The 20,961-nt window shown below is 44.6% G+C and overlaps 1 protein-coding gene across 3 annotated transcripts in view; it reads left to right on the top strand.

Annotated features, from left to right (window-relative positions):
- The window catches only part of LOC140191238 (cdc42-interacting protein 4 homolog), a 195,277-nt gene extending 180,634 nt beyond the window's left edge, over positions 1–14,643 (top strand). For all 3 annotated transcript variants that reach the window (XM_072248443.1, XM_072248444.1, XM_072248445.1), the window contains exons 12-14: positions 3,453–3,571; positions 5,292–5,428; positions 13,237–14,643. In XM_072248443.1, coding sequence (XP_072104544.1) covers positions 3,453–3,571; positions 5,292–5,428; positions 13,237–13,391 — 411 coding nt within the window. In that variant the 3' untranslated portion in view covers positions 13,392–14,643. The remainder of the gene's footprint in view (positions 1–3,452; positions 3,572–5,291; positions 5,429–13,236) is intronic.
- Positions 14,644–20,961: the final 6,318 nt, after the last annotated feature.

The following is a 20,961-nucleotide window of genomic DNA, read 5'->3' as shown; positions in this document are numbered from 1 at the left end:
TACTTCTTGCGTTGAAATATAGGGAGCTCAGGGCCTTCCCTGGAAATGAGCCCAATGTTCCAAAAATCCTATGCCCTCCCTCTTACACCAACTCCTTAGCCACATAAACGCTGCCTGGGCAGGGCGAAAAACATTATCAGGGATGCATCTCACCCTAACCATGGACTTTTTACTCTCCTCCCATCAGGTAGGCGCTACAGGAGCCTCCGCTCCCGCACCAGCAGGCACAGGAAGAGCTTCTTCCCTGAGACCGTGACCCTGCTGAACCTCACATCACAGCGCTAAGCAGTATTGCACCCATATTGTACTGTCTCAGTACTTTTATATTTGTGTGCTGTAGCACTTTTTTTTATTCGCAGTTATTTTTGTAAATAACACTATTCTTTGCATTTCTGGTCAGATGCTAAATGCATTTCATTGGCTTTGTATCTGTACTCGGCAGAATGACAATGATGTTGAATCTAATCTAATATTTAACTTTGTAATCTTCCGAATTGTGGCCTCACTAGTATGTGCTACGGGTAACAATCCTGAGATCACAACCCTGGAAGTCCTGTCCTTTAATTTAGCACCTAACTCCCTGAACTCCCTGTACAGAACCTTGTCACTCGTCCTACCCATGTCATTGGTACTGACATGGACCACGACTTCTGGCTTTTCACCCTCCCACTTAAGAATGCTGAGGACTCAATCTGAGATATCCAGAACCCTGGCAGCTGGGAGGCAACATACTATCTGGGAATCTCATTCTCGCCCACAGAAGTTCCTGTCCGTTCCCCTACCTAACAAGTCCCCTATCACCACAGTACACCTCTTCTCCCCCCCCCCCTTCCCTCCTGAGTCTCAGAGGCAGAGACCCGACCACTGTGACTTTCCTCTGTTAGGTCATTGCCCCCATTCCTCCCCGCCCCCGACAGTTTCCAAAGTGTTGAGGGGGATGGTGACGGGGTACTCTGCACTGGCTCCTTAGCCTGACTGTCTGTCATCCTGGGTCCTGGACCTTGGGTGTAGCTACCTCTCCAATATGTCCTATCTAATACCCCTCCCGCCCCCCCAGCCTCGCAAATGATGTGGAGTTCGTCCGGTTCCAACTCCTTAACGCAGACTGTTAGAAGCTGCAGCTGGATGTACCTCTCACATTTGTAGTCGTCAGGGACACTGGCGGTCTCCCTGTCTTCCCACATCTCACAAGAGGAGCGTTTCACTGTTGTGCCTGGCATCTCTGCTGTCCCAGCTGAGCAGATATAAAGAAGAGAAGAAATAAAAACTTGAGCTTTTCTTTCTTCTGCTTTCTCTGAGAGAAGCCTCGAAGAGCCAAAGCCTCAAAATCACCAATCTGACTATGTCCCCTCAGACGACAGCTGCTGCACTTGCCTCTGCCTTCCTATAATTTGCTGTTATTAATCAATCCCAAATGCTGATCGGTTGCTGGTCAAAGCTCTTCCTCGCTGCTGTGACACGCTGCTGCCTGTTTTCCTCGGGCAGTGGACCTGATTGAAGTCCCCACCCGTCCAAACTTCCGATGCTGAATTGGCCGCTGGTCAAAGCTTTTTTTTTTAAGTTTACAGTTTACAGATCCTGATTATAGTTACAGTCTATAGATTAGCTAAGAATGCCTGCAGGGAAAGAATCTCAGGGTTGTATGTGTGACGTGGATGTACTCTGATAATAAATTGTACTTTGAACTCTGTACTCCTTCCCCTCGCCCCCACCTTTTTATTCTGGCTTCTGTACCCCCCCCACCCCTTCCTTTCTCGTACTGATAAAGGATCTAGGCCTGATGTTGACTGCTTATTCCTCTCCAAAGGTACTGGCTAACCTGCTGAGTTCCTCCAGCATTTTGTATGTTTGTGACTAAAGGATTCCTGGTCTTCAAAGTTCAAAGTAAATTTTATTATCGAGCTACATATATGTCACCATATACAACTCTGAAATTAATTTTCCTGTGGGCACAATCAGCAAATCTGCGGAGTAATAACTACAACAGGATCAATGACAGATCAATTAGAGTGCAGAAGAAACAACTGTGCAAATGAAAGTATAAATAAATAGCAATAAATAACGAGAATATGAAATAATGAGATAAAGAGTCGTTAAAGTGAGATTATTGGTTGTGAGAACATCTCAATGGATGGGAGAGTGAATGTAGTTAACCTCCTTGTTCAAGAGCCTTATCATACCTGCTCATGAACTTGGTGGTGCGAGTCCTGGGGCTCTTGTACCTTCTACCTGACGGCAGCAGCAAGAAAAGAGCATGGCTTGGGTGCTGAGGATCTCTGATGATGGATGCTGTTTTCCTACAACAGTGTTTCATGTAGATGTGCTCACTGGTTGGGAAGGCTTTACCCACGATGTACTGGGCCGAATCCACTACCTTTTGTAGGAGTTTCCATTCAGAGGCATTGGTGTTCCCATACCAGGCCTTGATGCAGTCAGTCAGTACACTCTCCACTGCACATCTGTAGAAGTTTGTCCAAGTTTTAGATGTCATGCTGAATCTCCACAGACCCTAAGGAAGTAGAGGTGCCACCGTGCTTTCTTTGAAATTGTGCTTATGTGCTGGGTCCAGGACAGGTCCTCTGGAATAGTAACACCCAGGAATTTAAAGATGCTGACCCTCTCCACCTCTGATCCTCTCGTGAGTACTGGCTCATGGACCTCTGGTTTCCTTCTCCTGAAGTCCACAATCAGCCTCTTGGTCTTGCTGCCATTGAGTGAGAGGCTGTTGTTTTGACACCACTCAGCCAGATTTTTAATCTCCCTCCTGTACGCTGATTCATCACCACCTTCGATTCTGCCCACAACAGTGGTGTCATTAGCAGACTTGAATATGGTATTGTAACTGTGCTAAGCCTCACAGTCACAAGTGTGAAGTGAGTAGAGCAGGGGGCCAAACACACAGCCCTGTGGTGCACCTGTGTTGATGGAGGAGATGTTCCCAATCTGAACTGACTGGAATCTACAGTGAGAAAATCCTGGATCCCCAATTGCACAAGGAAGTATTGAGATCAAGGTCTTGGAGCTTATTGATTAGTTCTGAGGGAACGGCGGTGTTAAATGCAGAGCTGTAATCGATAAAGAGCATCCTGATGTATGGATGCTCTTTAGATCTGTCTAGATGTTCCAGGGTTGAGTGAAGAGCCAGTGAGATGCATCTGCTGTGGACCTGTTGCTCTGGTAGGCAAATTTGAGTGGATCCAAATTGCCTCTGAGGCAGGAGCTGATATGTTTTATTACCAGCCTTTCAAAACACTTGGTCACTGATGAAGCAATCATGTCCACAACAGGCTTCTCTGTGCAGTATTGGCTGAGCTCCTGAAACCTTTTATCCTTCCTTGGATGTGGAAAATGGAGGGAGCGAGGGAGGGACAGTGTTAAAGGGAAATGGAGAAATGAATTCCCCAGCAGAGGAGGAATGTTGACTTACAACAAGTTGTTTGTTTTGTTCCAAGTCGTGGCTGACAGATGCTGAAGGGAAGGTGGTTTCAAGAAGTGACAGCTGTGTACAGTACATCCCCCACTGTGACCGGTCACCCTCCTTGAACAACAATGGGTCACACGAAAAGGAAAGGTGAGTGAGTTCCACAGATCACTCCACTGGAATAAGTAACTTAACCTCCACAGGAATGTTAGCTTAGAAACTTGTATGATATAGGAAGGATCTAATTCAGCTGAAGCCGGTACAGATAAGGTTCACAAGGTTGCTGCTTGGACTGGTGGTCGTCACTTACAAGGAGAGATTGGGTGGACTGAGGCTGTTTTCGTTGGAGGGATTACCTCACAGAGGGTTACAGAAACATGGGGTGCAAAGCTAAAGTGATTGACTCCCCACCTTTAATGTAGTCTAGACTTAGGGGACCTAAATTTAGGGTGGGAGGGGAAAAATGTATGGGGTCCTTGAGGTGCAGGGCTTTCACAAATGTGCTGGTGGGAATACGGAATGAGCTGCCGGAGGAAGTGGTAGGGGTAAATAAAATGTTCAATTCAGGATCAGGATCAATTTTATTCACGTGTACAGAGGATTCCGGTTAGTTAGGCTATTGGTTAATGGGGACAGCCACTTACTTGGGACAACTCTTAAAGAACAAAAGCTAATCGAGAAAGTGGCTGGAATTCCATTTTTTTATTTGGCGCACTGTGCAGCTTAACGAGGACAGGAGACTGTTGCCAAACAGTTTCTAACTAGTGTCAGTCTCTTGTGCTTGCAAGATGCCACACCGTGCTTAGAGTGAGCAGTTTGTAAATTCGTGTTCATTGCGTGTGTTTTTTGTCACTGATAGAAAACGAGAAATAAGCAGTAAGTGCTTTGCTTACCACAGTTTCAAGCATTCAGGTTTGGAGATGCCAGAAATGGCTGGGAGTGAAAATGAAACGATTTCACTATTTCAACAAATTAGCAACTATGAAGAATTTGAAGGTATCAGCAGTCATCTTGAATGTTACAATGAAAATGAAGATTAGGCGGATAAAATTGCTGAATACATTGTATGAAGGCAGCCCATTATCTGCACTAGGTGCTGCATTGATTTTGTCCATTTACAGTCAATCAAAAGAACACAGTGGCGTTATGTACTGTACACTGGATGAATTTTCCCATCAAAAACCACTAGGAACTCTAGTAGTGTTCTAATTTGTTTTGTATTTCATTTAAATACATAATTTGTTATTTAGTTAAATAGTAGTTTATCTTTTTTTTATACCTTTTTAACTATTTCCATGAAACTTTAGCTAATTGGGCCAAGATGTACTGGTTCCAATGTGTTCCAATTAACCGAATCCACTGCACTAGGAAATTGCTGTGGTGTGACAGTGTTATGGCACTGCATGCAACAACAAAAAAATGTTCAACAATAATACAGAATAAAGAATTATATCAAAAAATAAAGTTAGAAGTACAGATATGGAATAAAATGAGCATAAATACATAAATACTGGTATGTTTTGTGCATTAGAAAAAGTATTTTAAAGTGTTCGCGGTGCAGTGACTGAGGTCATTTGCAGAAGGGGAGACACTTAGACAAATTCATGGATAGCAGGGGTTTAAGAGGGATATGGGCCAGACACAGGCAAGTGGGATTACCCTATATAGGCCTTGCGGTCGACATCGACAATTTAGGTGGAAGGGCTTGTTTCTGTCCTGTGTCACTCAATGAAGCTAACTCTGACTCTATGAATCATCTGATTAGATGTGTGTGTGCCACCTGCTGATTCATAGCTGTCAGCCAAGAAAGTGCCTTGCTTTCAAAAGATCAGATGTCTATAAATTAATTTTCTTTCTCTCCTGAACCCAGTCCGGATACAACCTACTCTGATGATAGTGGGCAGGAGCCTCTGCCGCAGCCTCCGACCCTCTCGGAATTCGATGATTTTGAAGTGGACGACATCATTCATCCAATAGGAAGCTCGACTGCCCTGTATCCATTCGACGGTAAGAATTGGCGGGATCGGGTGTGTATATGTTCATGTGTGCTTTAGTGTCTGTTAGATCCAGTGATATTGATCCGAGGTTCTTTGGAAGTCAAGAATGAGGCTTAGAATGTGGTGGTTACGGTCGTTTTATTAAATGTTACAGGCACAAAGGTCTTTATTCTTTGGAGCGTAGAAGGTTGAGGAGGGCTTGATAGAGGTGTTTAAAATTATGAGGGGGATAGATAGAGTTGACATGGATAGGCCTTTTCCATTGAGAGTGGGGAAGATTCAAACAAGAGGACATGAGTTGAGAGTTAGAGGACAAAAGTTTAGGGGTAACATGAGGGGAACTTCTTTACTCAGGGAGTGGTGGCTGTGTGGAACGAGCTTCCAGCAGAAGTGGCTGAGGCAGGTTCGATGTTGTCGTTTAAAGTTAAGTTGGACAGCTATATGGACAGGAAAGGAATGGAGGGTTATGGGCTGAGTGCAAGTTGGTGGGGCTAGGTGAGAGTAAGAGTTTGGCACGGACTTGAAGGGCCGAGATGGCCTGTTTCCGTGCTGTAATTGTTATATGGTTATACAAAGAAAAATAAGTCATGGCCGTCTCTTACTCAGACTGGAGATAAAATTCCAGTGATAAAAATTAATCTAGAAAATAGGCAGATTAAAGTGGCATGACACCTGCTGCAGAAAAACTGAGAGGCTTTTAGAGAGATACAGAAACAGCTGTACTACAGTTACTGGAAGATGTAGAGTTATGGAGTCAGAGAACACCGCAGCACAGAAACAGGCCCTTCACCCATCTGATTTGTCTCAAACTATTAATCTGGCTAGTTCCATCAACCTGCACCTGGACCATAGCCCTCCCAACCACGTACCTATCCAAATTTCTCGTAACTGTTAAAATCCATCACTTCTGCTGGTAGCTTGTGATAATGTGGAACCACTGAGCAATTACAGGTGATTCCAATTCCGATTTGTTTATCACATGTACAGTACATTGAAGCATACAGTGAAATACGTTAACAACCAGCACACCAAAGGACGTGCTGAAGTGCCGCCGTGCTTCTGTTGCCAACACAGCGTGCCCACAATGTTTCATAGAGCAACACCAGAATAATGGACAGCAGCAGCAGCAAAACGAGCCCCTTTCCCATCCACTCACACACCCAGGCAGGCCTCCCCCAGACCTCCAGTCCTTGTCCCAGCACGCTGATCACGGGTTTATTTAAAAAAAAAAGCTAGCATAGGAAAGTTAAACTACAAGAAAACGACTAAAAAAGTAACGACTCTGCATCCTAATTAAACGAGTCTAAGTGTGTGTGCACGTGGCCTTCTCCAAGGATCATCACCTTGTGTTCCTGACATCCCGAGCGCTGTGTCGTCTGGGGTTTAGCAATCCGCCGCTTAGCTCTTGGTGGGGTCACCCGTGGTGGTAAGGTCAAGGGGTAGGGTCCCAGACAAAGTGGTGGAGCTGGCGGATGATGTTGGCATGTCACAATGGCGATACAAGGTCCCCAGTCGCCTTGCATTCCGTGCCACTCGATCCTGACCCTGGTCTGTCAAGGGCAGTGTGGTGGTGGCCCGTGTATCAGCCTCCCCACTTTAAACAAAGATGTGCACAGGCATTCTCCCTCAAAGGAATAATATTTGGATCCCCAAGTGGCCGCTACAGCCAGCTGAGGACCCCAGTGGACAACCCCTTCGGAGGATATGTTACTCAACTCGTGTGATTGCATCACTGTTACTATTCCTGTTTGTTTGTGTGTGTGTGTGTGTGTATGCAACATCCTGATGTGTATCAGGTCCTGGTGCAGGATTTTGGCCAGAAATATCAACAATTCCCTTCCTTCCACATATGCCACTTGGCCCTCTGAGTTCCTCCAGCAGATTGTTTGTTGCTCCAGATTTTAGCACTGCTGTCTCTTGTGTCTCCACCCCGACTTTGGAATTTACTCAATCAAATCGTCCTAGTGCAGACATGGTGATAAAACTCTTCTCCCTGGGCCATTTTCCCAGTCCAGTAATTTTGTTACTGACATCGATACTTAAGTTTCAATAACAGCAGAACTCAGAGGGAATAGAATATAATCAGATTCATATTTATTATACTGACATAGGTCATGAAGGGTGATGTTTAATGGCAGCAGTACAGTGCAATGCATAAAGTATCCTAGAAATTGGAATAATATAAGATGTTCAATGGATTCCGGTAATTGGAGCACATCGGGGCCAGTACATTGTGGCCCAGTTAAGCAGAGGCCCCAATTAGCTAAAGTTTCATGGAAATAGTTAAAAGGTATAAAAAAGACAAACTACAATTTAACCGAGTAACAAATTATGTATTTAAATAAAATACAGAAAAAAATTAGAATACTACCAATACTACTACAGTACAATGAAGTAACACACATCAAAGTTGCTGGTGAACGCAGCAGGCCAGGCAGCATCTCTAGGAAGAGGAGCAGTTGACGTTTCAGGCCGAGAACCTTCGTCAGGACTTCCTTCAGTTAGTCCTGACGAAGGATCTCGGCCCGAAACGTCGACTGCACCTCTTCCTACAGATGCTGCCTGGCCTGCTGCGTTCACCAGCAACTTTGATGTGTGTTGCTTGAATTTCCAGCATCTGCAGATTTCCTCGTGTTTGCATTGTTAAAAACAGTACTATGAAACTGGGTATTAGCTCCGAATAATTGACAGAGAAATTCATCCAGTGTATGCTGCTGTCTTCTTTTGATTGACTGTAAATTAAACAAAATCAGCGCAGACATCTAGTGCAGATAGTGGACTACCTACGTACAATTTACTTGACAATTGAATCCTCCAAACCTTCATTTTCATTGTAACGTTCAAGGTGATTGTCAATACCTTCAAATTCTTCATAATTTTTAACTTGTTGAAGTGGAGAAATTGTTTCATTTTTACCCTCTGCCAATTCATGGCATCTCCAAGCCTGAATACTTGAAACTGCAGTAAGCAAAACAGTTCTGAGTTGTCTCACTACTTATTTCTCGGCAACTTTCAGTGACAAAAATCGCTGCTTTTTGAATACAAGCACACACAACAGTTTTTAATTTCTTCTCTCTAAGCACAGTGTCGTGTTTTTAACGGCACCTGACGCTAGTTAGAAACTGTTTGGCAACAGTCTCCTGCCCCAGTTAAGTGGCATACTGTCCCAAGTAAACAAGGAATCCCGGCTGTTTTCTTGGTTAGTTTTTGTTTTCATTAAGAGTTGTCCCAAGGAAGTGATGGCCCAATTAACCAGAATCTACTGTATATTAAAAAATCTACTAAGTAATGCAAAAGAAAGAGAGCAAAAATAGTGAGGTAGTGTTCATAGGTTTATTGTTCATTCATAACAAGAAACAGGAAGAGGAATAGGCCGTTTGGCCTTCAGAGTCTGCTGTTCCATTTATTAAACTCATGGCTGCAACTTTCCTTCCTGCCTGTTCCTGCAATCCTGTTCTCCTCTCCCAGTGTCTGTTTGAATCTCGATTGCATCAGCCTTTTGGCTTCCCAGCTTACTGACTAGAGAATTCCAGAGATTTGTAGCTCTCCAAGAGGAGCACTTTCTCCTTGTCAGCACACACACACACACACACAAAACACTGGAGGAGCTCAACAGTTGGGCAGCATCCACGGACAGAATACTTGTCAGCATTTGCAGTTCTCTCATGTCTCTCAGTTTCATCCTCATCACTGTTTTAAGAGCATAACTCCTAAAATTCAGAAATACTGGCCTTTGATTGTAGAGTCCTGTGGCGCAGAAATGAGCTTTTTAGCCCATTGTGTCGGTACTGACCGGAAGGCAGTTACTAGATTAATCCCAATTACCAGCAGTGATGAGGTGGAAGCTCAGAGGAACAAAGAGGGACTGCAGATGCTGGAAAACTTTCCCTGCATAGATGCTGCCTGACCTGCTGAGTTCCTCCGGTGTTTTGAGCCTGTTAGTGAGGAGAAAATTCTTGCTCCATACTCAACAATGCATCGGAGACTCAAAGTGCCCCTCAAATGTTGCAAAAGTCTCAGTCTCCTCTGCTTCTCAGGCAGTGAGCCACCCTCCGATTCCCTCAAAACTCTGAAGCCTCAAAGCTCACCAGAAGCCTGTGGTTGGTGTACCTCAGGGCTGTGATTGGAGCCCCTTGTTCTGCTCTCTTCATACCTGTGACTGTGTGGTTAAGCACTGCTCCAGTGCCATTCACAATTTCGCCAATAGCACCACTGTATCTAAATCCTGCAATTCAATAGTGCAGCGCGAGCTGAAGGACTGAAGGTGTTTCGGAGGGCGATTCGCACCCACTCTGAGGGTGATTACAGGTGGGCAGTAGACGCTCAGTGGCCATTTTATAAGGTCGAGGAGTGGAACACAGTGTAGTCCTGCTGCTGTAGACCAGCCACTTTCAGGTTCGACCTGTTGTGCATTCAGAAATTGTTTTCTGTGCACTGCAGTTGTAATGCATGGCTGCTTTAGCCAATCTGGCCATTCCCTTCCGACCTCTCTCATTTACAAGGCATTTTTGCCCACAGAACTGCCACTTGCTGGATGTTTTTTCTTTGTTTCTTGCACCATTCTCTGTAAACTCTGGAGACTGTAGTGCATGAGAATCCCAGGAGATACTCAAACTGCCCCATCTGACACCAACTACGGTTAAAGTTGCTTAGATCACATTTCTTCCCCATTCTGACGGTTGGTCTGAACAACAACTGAACCTCTTGACCATGTCGGCATGCTTTTATACATTGAGTTGCTGCCACGTGATTGGCTGATTAAATATTTGCATTAATGGGAAGGTACGTGGTGTACTTAATAAAGTGGCCATTGTGTGTGTGCCGGCTTAGTTCGGAGTTGGAGGCCTGTGTGGACGGGTGAGCGGGTGGGAAAGTGCTTGTTTAGCTTTTGTTGTGTGTTGTTTTGCCGGACTTTGTGGGCATGCTAAGTTGGCACTGAAATGTGGGCTGCCCCTAGCCCATCCTTGGTTGCTAATGCAAATGACACATTTCACTGTATCTTGATGCATGTGCCATAGGCATAGAGCACTGCAACACAGAAACAGGCCTTTCACCCGTCTAGTCCATGCCGAACTATTATTCTGCCTCGTCCCATCGACCCGCACCTGGGCCATAGCCCTCCGTGCCCTCCCATCCACGCACCTATCCAAACTTCTTATAACTGCTGCAATCGAAGCCACATTTATCTTTTCCGTTGTCAGCTTGTTCCCAACTCTCAGCGCCTTTTGAGAGAAGTAGTTCCCCTTAAGCATTTCACCTTTGACCCTTAGCCCATCGCCTTTAATCTAGTCTCACCCAACCTCAGTGGAAAAAGCCTGCTTGCATTTACTCTATCTATGTCCCTCATAATTCTGTATACCTCTCTCAAATCTCCTATGCTCCTTGAAATTAAATGTGATAAGTAAGTCAGAATCTAAATCTGAACGTCGTACAGGACATCTGGTTGAGTGGTGCTGCAGTAACAACCGTACCAAGGAACCGACCATTGACTTCACAAGGGGGAAGACGGGAATGTGCATGCTCATTCTCATTAGTAAGAGAGTCAGCAGCTTCCAATTCCTGGGCGTTAACACCTCAAATGGCCTGCCCTGGGCATGGTACACAGGTGCAGTCATGAAGAAGGTGAGGCAACACCTGTGCTTTCGGATTTTCTCACGGACCTCTGCGGGTGCACCGTCAATGATATTCTTTGTGGGTTGTGTCATAGCCTGGGTATGGCATTTCCAACACTCAGAAATGCACTGAATAGTGGATACAGCCTGGTCCCTCACTGGCACAGCCCTCCCACCGTTGAGATCATCTCCACGAGGGACTGCTTCAAGAAGGCAGCATCTGTTGTCAAGGATTTCTGTCCAGGTCATACCCTCTGCTCGCTCCTGCAGTCAGTCAGACGATACAGAGGTCCTGCATGACCAGGTTTATTCTGCTGAACGTTGTGGGCGTGCCATGTTGGTGCCAAGACGTGTGGTGGCACCCACGGGCTGTCCCCCCCAGCATACCCTTGGGTGCGTTGGCCGTGAACGCAAGTGACCCATTTCACTCTGTGGTTCGATGTACATGTGATAAATAAATCTGAACCGGAATCTGTTCAGACACAGCTACTTGCCTGCAGCCACCAGGTTCGTGAACCGACCTGCACAGCCCTAATCCCACCACATCACAGCCCATCTCATGCACACCCTGTAATATGCTTTTTTTCAACCACTAATGTCTTGCTCCCATAGTGAGCATCTTAAATAGCCACTGACGATCAAGTCCAGAAAATGGCCCTCCGGTGTGGTTTAGCCACTAAGCAGAGCAGAACTGATTTTAATGATAGGAGAAGGGGATGGGGGAAACTGGTGGCTTCGGGCAGATGGGGTTTGTCTGCCTTTTGGTTGGCAGTTCATCAAGGAGACGGGAAATTCTCTCAAGCCTCCTTGCGGCTATACCTGCTTATGGGGAAGGCTTCTGGAGAACAATCTCTGGCAACTCCTGTGATGCTGCTGGTGCCAAAATATATCAGTCTCCACTGTTCCTTTGGATTCATCAGGTGTGTGTCGAGGGGGAGCCTGCTCCATGGGCAACAGCTCGCTCTTGGTATCGACCGCGCTGGCTTGCGTGCTGGCTTACAGCTGGGACGCAACATCCACAGTCGAGGCCCTCACTTCACTTCAGTGTCTCATTTTTGCACAGTCTCTCTGACCACCATCACGCATAATCTGTGTTCACTGTGTTTGACTCTGATGCTGCTGCGAGCAAGCGTCTTCGTTCTATCCGTGCGTCACTGTGTTTGTGCACATGACAGTAAACTTGACTCTGCTGAATGGACTTGGGTACCTCTGAAATGGGGAAAAGCTCGATATCTCCCCTTTTTCTGCATTCTCCCAACAATGGAAATAGCTTCTTAGCATCTGCTGGGCTCCCCCCGGCCACAGGCCCATCAAGGACTTGCCTTCAGTATTACGAGCTCCAGAGCAGAAAGGTTTAGTGCAGGGGTGGCAAACCTATTTGAGTGCGTGTGCCCTAATTGGCAATAACCTTCTAAAAACTCCTTCACGTGCCATAGTGATATTGAGCAGATATTGTTAGTGATAAATGAATTAGTAACAATAGTTATGGACATTTTTTAAGGAAAAATGATGAATCATGTATTCATTGATCTACCATTGCTAACCAAGATCGAAATAAATGAAGCATTTTAGAAAACCTGCTCAAAAATGATTAATATTAATCTTTTTAAAAGACAATTGAAAAAATAACATCATTTCTAAATAGTATTGTTATTGTAGCTCATATATAACATAAAAAATATGAACAGCTTTGGTGCATATTTAGAAAAGGTCAGGGAAAGGGAAATAAACACACTTTACACACAATGCACTAGCAATGGCAGATATATTTTATGTCCACTTTGTATGTGGTTGTGTTGAGAGCTATGCACACAGCACTATTCGCATCAGTGAGTCTGTTTCTACTCTCTAAATATTGATGTGTACACCAAGTTCGCGAGGATTTCAAAATGTGTTATCCAACGTCACGGGTTCTTGCAGCTGCCGAGCTGACACCAAGCTGGTGCGAGATGCTGTCTTCACTCTCGGGTTGTAAATTATCTTTTGCTGCTTCATTTGGCAGTAAAGATAATCATTTGTAACACATACAAAAAATGCTGGTGAACGCAGCAGGCCAGGCAGCATCTCTAGGAAGAGGTACAGTCGACGTTTCAGGCCGGGACCCTTCGTCAGGACTAACTGAAAGAAGGGATAGTAAGAAATTTGAAAGGGGGAGGGGGAGATCCGAAAGGACATAATGAGTAAAGAGCTGTTTTGATCCTTGCAGGTAACAGTGAAGGGACCATTGCAATGGCAGAAGGAGAGGTATTGCACCTGATCGAGGAGGACAAGGGGGACGGATGGACTCGGGTCAGGCGGAACAACGGCGAGGAAGGCTACGTCCCCACGTCATATGTGAAGATCTCCCTCAGCAGAATGTGAGCCAGCTGGTCTCAGCGGCTTTGGGACTTGCCCTCTGGTTCAGGGTGGCTCAACTTCCACCTTTGGACCATTGTGGGTGTTGTGATGGAGCATTCAATGGGACAGGCAGCTCCTTGGAAAAGTGGGAGAGGGACAAGGGTTACTTGACCATCACCGGTCCTCACATTGGAAAAAAAAACACCTAAGAGTCACTTAGTTGCATTGTAATATCTTCGGCACATAATTAGGAGAGCATTTCTGACCATTCAGTTCACTTTAGGAAGACTGTTGCCTTCTGCAGTCCATTCTGGTACAGTAAATCCAGTTCTAATGTACATATTGTGTAGTAATAATTGTATTTAGGGATGAGCTCCTGACTTTTAATTGCAAATCACTGAGGCCATTCTTTTATATAGATATTTTACATAGACTGTCATTTCTTTTATGTACAATCGTCAAGTCCTGTGCATGGGGTTAAAGCCACTCAGAACATGACCTGGAGTGTGACGGCTGAGGCGCCCAGATAAGATTACTCCAGCAGCATCGAGCTGGCTCTCCAAATCATCGCATTCCTTTACGGCGGCGGTGTGGTCGTGCACGTGAGGAGTGGGCTGGCCGTTCTGAAAAGCAACTGGACACAGCGGAGTCTGCAGGCGTGAATTGGCTGTGGCTCACTCCGGGCGAATGGAGGCCAGCATCGATTTAGGTTGATAGATGGTGGGGGTGAGGGTAAGAAGAGGTTCATAAACGATTTAGAAATGAGGAGCAGTGCTCAGCGCGCAGTCCAACGATGCCTTAGATGGTGGGGCTGATGATCGACACTAGCAGCTAGCTTAGGCTGTGGATTTTTGGGGGAAAGCAGGAGTAAGCACTGGGCTGCCTGTGGGAACTTGTGGCGGGGCATGGATGGTTATATCTGTTTGTGCGTTTGTATAGCGCGACTTCACTAAAATTGAATGTTTGCCAATTATTGGTCTTTTAAGTGTATATTATTAAAAGAAACAAATCAATGAGTTGTTATAAGTCAGAAGTGAACTGAGGGCGGATATTTTGAGCCCTGACGCTAACCTGTGGGGTCCTAACTTGAGCAGTTCTTCTGTGGTATTTGGTAAGCTGTCCAGAATGTAGCCCATTTGTTAAACCATGGCAGAAAATATATGGTAATGGAGCATTTATGATGTTGTAGACCTATAAAGCGCTTCACATTACAATAGGACAGTAACCTGGTTGTTTTCCTGCACGAATCTAATCCTGTAATAAAATACTGTTCCAACTGAGGACTCCATGTACAATATGTCAGTTTGTGTACACACAGTCTTCCTGTGGTAATTATCCAGAACCTGTTGTTCTCCAAAGCTGAGCCCCTGATCCTCAAGCAGCCGCAGGGCAGAATATTGGAAACTGTCCGTTCCAGGTTTTCTGAAGTGGGAGATCATTTGTCCAGTATTTGCCTGTAGTATGGAAAATATTCACTTTCTATTCTTACACAAATTACTGACCTTTACACAGCTTGCCCATCTTCGAACATTCAAAGCACAAATTCCAAACATTAATTGCTTCTTTCACCTCCTCCCTCCAGCTGTGATTTGCTAACTACTGTGGGTGGCATGATAGTGTAGTGGTTAGCATAACGGTTTACAGTGCCAGTGATCAGGGTTCGAATCCCGCCACTGTCTGTAAGGACTTTGTACGTTCTCCCCGTGACCATGTGGGTTTTATTTGGCTGCTCGGGTTTCTTCCTGCATACCAGAGACTTGTAGGCTAGTAAGGTTCAGTATGCTTTGGGCATGCTGTGTTGGTGCCAGAAGCAGGTTGCCCCAAACACACATTCGGACTGCGTTGGCCATTGGTGCAAATGACGCATTTCACTGTATGTTTTGGTGTACGTGCGACAAATAGAGCTAAGCTTGATTTTTTTAAAAAAAATTACAATTACAGACAGTGCTGGACACTCTCAGATGTTTAACTTGGGCTATGATCAGTCTGGTACACCTTTTAAACATACTGCTGTGCTCCCCTTCTGCTTTAATGTGATGACTGTGGCCAACCTGCAGAGTGGCCCAGTTTATAAATAAGCATTTCCCTTTGTGCTGCATTTAGGAAACAGATGGGGAATTTGGTTCATGAATGCCTCAACTATTTAATCATTGTTGAAAGTATTAGACCATAAAATGTAGGAGCAGAATTAGGCCATTTGACCCTTCAAACCTGCTCCACCATTCCATCATGACTGAGTAATTTTTCCTCTCAACCCCATTCTCCTGTTTTCTCCCCATAACCTCTGACAAGCTTTATTCATCAAGAACCTGTCAAGCTCCACTTTAAATGTACCCAATGTCTTGGCCTTCCACAGCTTCGCCACCTCCTGGCGAAAGGAACTCCTCCTCATCTCTGCTCTAAAGGGAATCCCTTGTGTCCTTGCCTCTGCTGTGGGGCAGTGGGCGTAGGTTCAGCTGCTGCACGGGAGCCTGAACAAGCCGTGCACAAACAGCGGAGACCAGCCTCTGTCTGTAGTTGAGTGACATATCAAATGTGAAAGAAAAATTGAGCAGAAGCCACAATGAACCATGGGGGTCTGGATCAGATATGCATCTAAAATCACTGGTCAGTGAGACATGTCTTGAAAAAGACTTTACAACAGAGAGGGAGATTGAAAAGCAGAGGTTATTGGATTAGTACAAAAAAGTGGTTCTGAGATGGGAGATTGCCCACGGCATCACTAAACGATGAAGCAGCCCTGAGAGGCTAAGCAACCTTCGACTTACAATGGCGTACATCTTCACAGCGCCAGCTTCGGGATTGGGTTCCATTCCCGTCGCTGTCTGCAAGAAGTTTGTACGTTCTCTTTGAACTTTGAGAGTTTTGGCTTTGAGACTTGGCTTTCCTATTTTGGCAAGAAGCTTTTTGAAGATAAAGCGTCATATTGCAGGGATAAAACATAAGAAGTGCTGAGGCAATTAATGCATAATGCCAATCTGTACTGAGACTGGGTCTGTGGTCGACCTGTTGATTAAGATTGTGATTTGTACTTTAAGACTGCTGCTTTCAATTGACACACCACACCTATTTTCGTCAATTAAAGTCACTGGTTATACTGCTATGTGGATGGAGATAGGTTACTGTTTTTCAAGTGCTCACCACCCAGCATGCCAAGTTAGAATGTACATTTTCTTTGAACATTTGTCCAGTGAACTTTATAATGTTTCACATGTCACAGATGAATTCTCAGTGTGTCATCCTGTGGCTTGAGCTGGTACTTAACCATGACCACTGAAGCTGATGGTTTGAGATACTTCAGGGAAATGTGAAAAGGTTTGGTCAACGATCTGCAATAAATGGTGACCACATCAATTCGAGAATGCTGGGGAAAACCATTTGGCTCCTTGAGCCTTCACTGTGCTAGAATCAAATGTCGTCATTACCTATCAGTCTCCATTTAAAAAATGTTAACTCTGATTGGTTAAAGAATTAAAGATCACGGGAAGAAGGCAGGAGAATGAGCTTGAGCATAGATCAGTATGGCACAATTCAGTCCCTTCAGTCCAAGATGTTGTGCTGACCTTTTAATCTACTCTTAAGATCAACCTAACCCTTCCCTCCCACATAGCCCTCCATTTTTCCATCATCCATGTGTCTATAAGAGTCTTAAATGCCCCTAATGTACTTGCCTCTACTACCACCAATTCTGGCAGCACGTTCCACACACCCAGCACTCTTTGTGAAAAAAGAGTACCTTCGACATCACCTCCAACACCTTGCCCCTACATATAATCATTTCTGCCCTGGGAAAAAGTCTCTGGGTGTCCACTCTCTCTATATAGTCTCTTAACATCTTATACAACTTTATCAAGTCACCTTTCATTCTTCTTAACTCCAAAGAGAAAAGCCCCAGCTTGCTCAAACTTTCCTTATAAGACATGCTCTCTAGTCCAGACAGCATCCTGGTAAATCTCCTCGGCACCATTTCTAATGCTTCTACAGATCTGAACATAATATCCCATGAGTTTTATAGAACTGCAATATTAATTAATGCCTCGAGTGCAATCCTCCATCTGCCATGAATCAGCCATGATTGGACCCCCACTCTCAACTTCATTTTATGCCGTACACAAACAGAATAGTTATAGTTTTGTACTTAATCTAGCACTGTGGACTTTGCCTGCAGAAGTGAGTTCAAATCCTACCACAATAGCTGGGTAATTCAATTTAGTCAATTAAATAAATATAGAGAACGAAAGTGCCGGTATCAGTAATGGAAACCAGGAAACTATCAGATGGATAGGCAGTAAAACTCCATTTAGTTTATCAGTCTGGAACCTTAAGTGATAATAATGTGATTGATTCTGAATGGGTTCCTGTGTTAAGAATAGAATATAGCTGAAAACATTAATCATCTGTGGGGAGAGAAGTCACTTTAATGTTTCAGGCTGAACGCCGAAAGTTAACCCTATTTCTCCTTCCACAGATGCTGCCTGGCCTGCTGAGAGTTTCCAATATTCTCTGTTTTCAGGTTTTGACTTTAGTTGTCCCACTACGTTAGCTGCTCCATTTGGAAACGGGCAACAAATACTGGTGTTCACAGTGATGTTCACAACTTGTGGGCGAATCAAGTTCAAAGGGAGTTAAAGACTAGCTTTATATGTCACATTTACATTGAAGCATGCACTGAAAATCGTCATTTGCGTCAACGACCCACACAGTCTGCAAGTGTCACCCGGCTGTGCCACGAACATAGCATGCCTACAACTTACTAACCCTAGCCCGTACATCCTTAAAATGTGGGAGGAAACTGGAGCACCCGGAGGAAACCCAGGCGGCCACAGGGAGAACGTGCAAACTCCTAACAGAAAGCGGCGGGAATTGAACCTGGGTCACTGGCACTGTAATGCGTTATGCCAGCCACTTATCCTTATTATTGGTAATAAATACTTTTATTATCAAAGTACATGCAGTATATGTTATATACTACCTTGGAGATTCATTTTCTTGCTGGCATTTACAGGAAAATAAAGAAATACAACAGAATATGGAAGAAAAATTAGACGTAAGCAGACAAAGACTGACAAACTGCAAATAATAAAAAAAAAAGGAGAACTTAGGTTGTAAAGAGTCTTTGAAACTGAGTGTTGTTGTGGAATCCATACAAAGTAGTGGTGATTGAAGTTATCCACACTTGTTCAGGAGCCTGAAGGTTGTAGGGTAATGACCGTTTTTGAACCTGGTGGTGTGGGACCTAAGGCTTCTGAACCTCCTTCCCAGTGATAGTAGTGAGAGGAGAGCATGGGCTGGATGTGTCCATACCAGGCTGTGATGCAAACAGTTTGGATACTCTCCTTCCTGTGCCTATAGAAGTCTCTCAAAGATTTTGGTGACATTCAAAATCTATGGAAACTGTTGTACCTTCTTTGTGAGGACACTTACTGGTCCCAAGACAGATCATCCAATCTGTTAACACCAAGGAATTTAAAGTTACTTACCTTCTCCACCTCCGTTCCCCCTAAAGAAAACCGGCTGATGGTTCTCTGGCTTCATCCTCATTCAGCCAGTAGTAAGAGCATGTTGAACTCTTCGATTTTACATTTGACACTTCTGTACTCGGCTTTGACTTCTCTGTTTTCTAACTTCTGCTTCGGCCTCTGCGTTGTCTCCCTCTGTATTTTAAGATGGTGCCTGGTGGCCTGTCTGTGTATGGGTGGGGGGTAGGAAAGTGTTGGAAGCAAAATATAGGTCCAGAGATTGTGTGGTGACATAATTTCCCCAGCTCCAGTGTTAATGTTCATTTTAACATTTATCCCTGATAGATTTAGGGTGGTGTTCTGGCTTGGTGTATGGTGCAGTAACATAGTGACCTCATTATGTATCTCTGGGTAATTTCCTGTGCTCTGGCATTGCGCATCTGGCAGCAATTAGATTTCAAACACATAGCCAAACCTGTGAACACAGCTCTATCACAAGTCAGGGAGTAGATAATCTAGGGGAGCTAGCAAAAGATACCGATTGTAATCACATGTACATCAAACCATACAGAGAAATATGTTAACAATCAACACAATCTGAGGATGTGCTGGGGCCAGCCCGCATGTATAGCCGTACAACACACAGCCAACGTGCATCAAACAGCAAAGGCAAACAAACAACACACAGGGATGGCAGTCCATGTGCCATCTTGAAAGACAGAGGGAAGCAATGCAGAGAACAAAGCAAAAAAAAATCTGTTTTCTATAAGAGAAAAGGGAGAGTGGAGTACAGGAAAGTCAAATGCAGAGAGCACAAAGGTTACTAGATTCTTAAAGGGCCAGGACAACAACTTTTTCTCTCCATAGATACTGAGTTCTTCCAGCATTTCATTGCTCTGGATTTCCAGCATCTGCAGAACCTCTTGTGTTTATGAGTGTAAGAACACTTTATCTGAATTCCCACAGTACTAGAAACGAGGCCAGCGAACTTGTTGCATAAACCCATCAGTGGCTGTGCGACGCACCTCATTCGCTCCATTTCTTGGCTTAGTGGGAGTAAGGGAGTTAGTCCCCAACGGCTATTCAAAGAGCCTTTCGGCTCAAGGGAGGGTATTGCAGCTAGGATTTCATTAACAATAAAACAAATACCGGTGCAGTTTTTGACAATTGGAATGTTGTTGGTCTTTCCTGTTGTCCCCTAGACATTGTCTTGAAATTCAGTCCACGGTTACTTCAGTCGGAAAGTGAGGTGCCTCCTACTCCTGTTTTGGAGGCCAGATTAATGGGATCCTTTGGGGACATGTAGCTGAACTTTGAGTTGGCGAGCAACTTCCAGGCAGCTGCTTCATTTGTGGCCTATGTGGATTCTGTTGAGTGTTGACCACCATCTTTGGAGGTTAAAGCTAGGAACCTCTCCTTGTAGATGTAGTGACAAATGATTTATTTCATAAATTGGTTGGGTCCCCATTTCTTCCATCGGGGTGGACAGTTTCTTCCTATGGGATGGACGTTGGCAGTTCTTTCCTGAAGTGGCCCGCATGAGTTTTTGAACATTTTTGTGGTGGTTTGCCAAGTCTTTGTGAATGGGGACGTTTGTGCTGGCCGTCATTTTTCTCCTATCACAAGCAACGCCAACAGTGTTGTTTGTCACAGACAGTAAATGGAGTTCTGCCACTTCCCACATATTCTCTTCCAGCAGAATGCTTGCCTTCTCAGGGTGAAGTCAGTGGTACTTTCTTTGTGTGTGCGGTACAATGTACGTGTGGATTTAAAGTTCAAAATATTGGCCTGATCTTTGCAGAGAGTTGCGAAGTGTTGCTGATTTGTGGAAATCTAGAGGTCACTATCTGTGTTAACTGTTAAACTGTGAAAAAGAGATTTCCAGGAATTAATGATCAACGAGTCCTGCATTTGTTATGATAATTTGCAGCTTTCTCCAGTGCCATCTTTAGAAAACTGATATTTACAAACTTTCACACAAAATGCTGGAGAAACTCAGTTGGCCAGGCAGCACCTATAGAAAAGAGTAAACAGCCAACGTTTCGGGCTGAGACCCTTCATCAGGACTGGAAAGGAAGGGGGAAGTCAGAGTAAGAGCTTTACAAACTTTTCTTGAGTAAAATACCTTTAATATT

The sequence above is a fragment of the Mobula birostris genome, chromosome 32 (assembly GCF_030028105.1).
Source record: "Mobula birostris isolate sMobBir1 chromosome 32, sMobBir1.hap1, whole genome shotgun sequence".
Taxonomy (NCBI): domain Eukaryota; kingdom Metazoa; phylum Chordata; class Chondrichthyes; order Myliobatiformes; family Myliobatidae; genus Mobula; species Mobula birostris.
The sequence above is the reverse complement of the archived record's forward strand: the minus strand, read 5'-3'. Positions and strand labels throughout refer to the sequence as shown.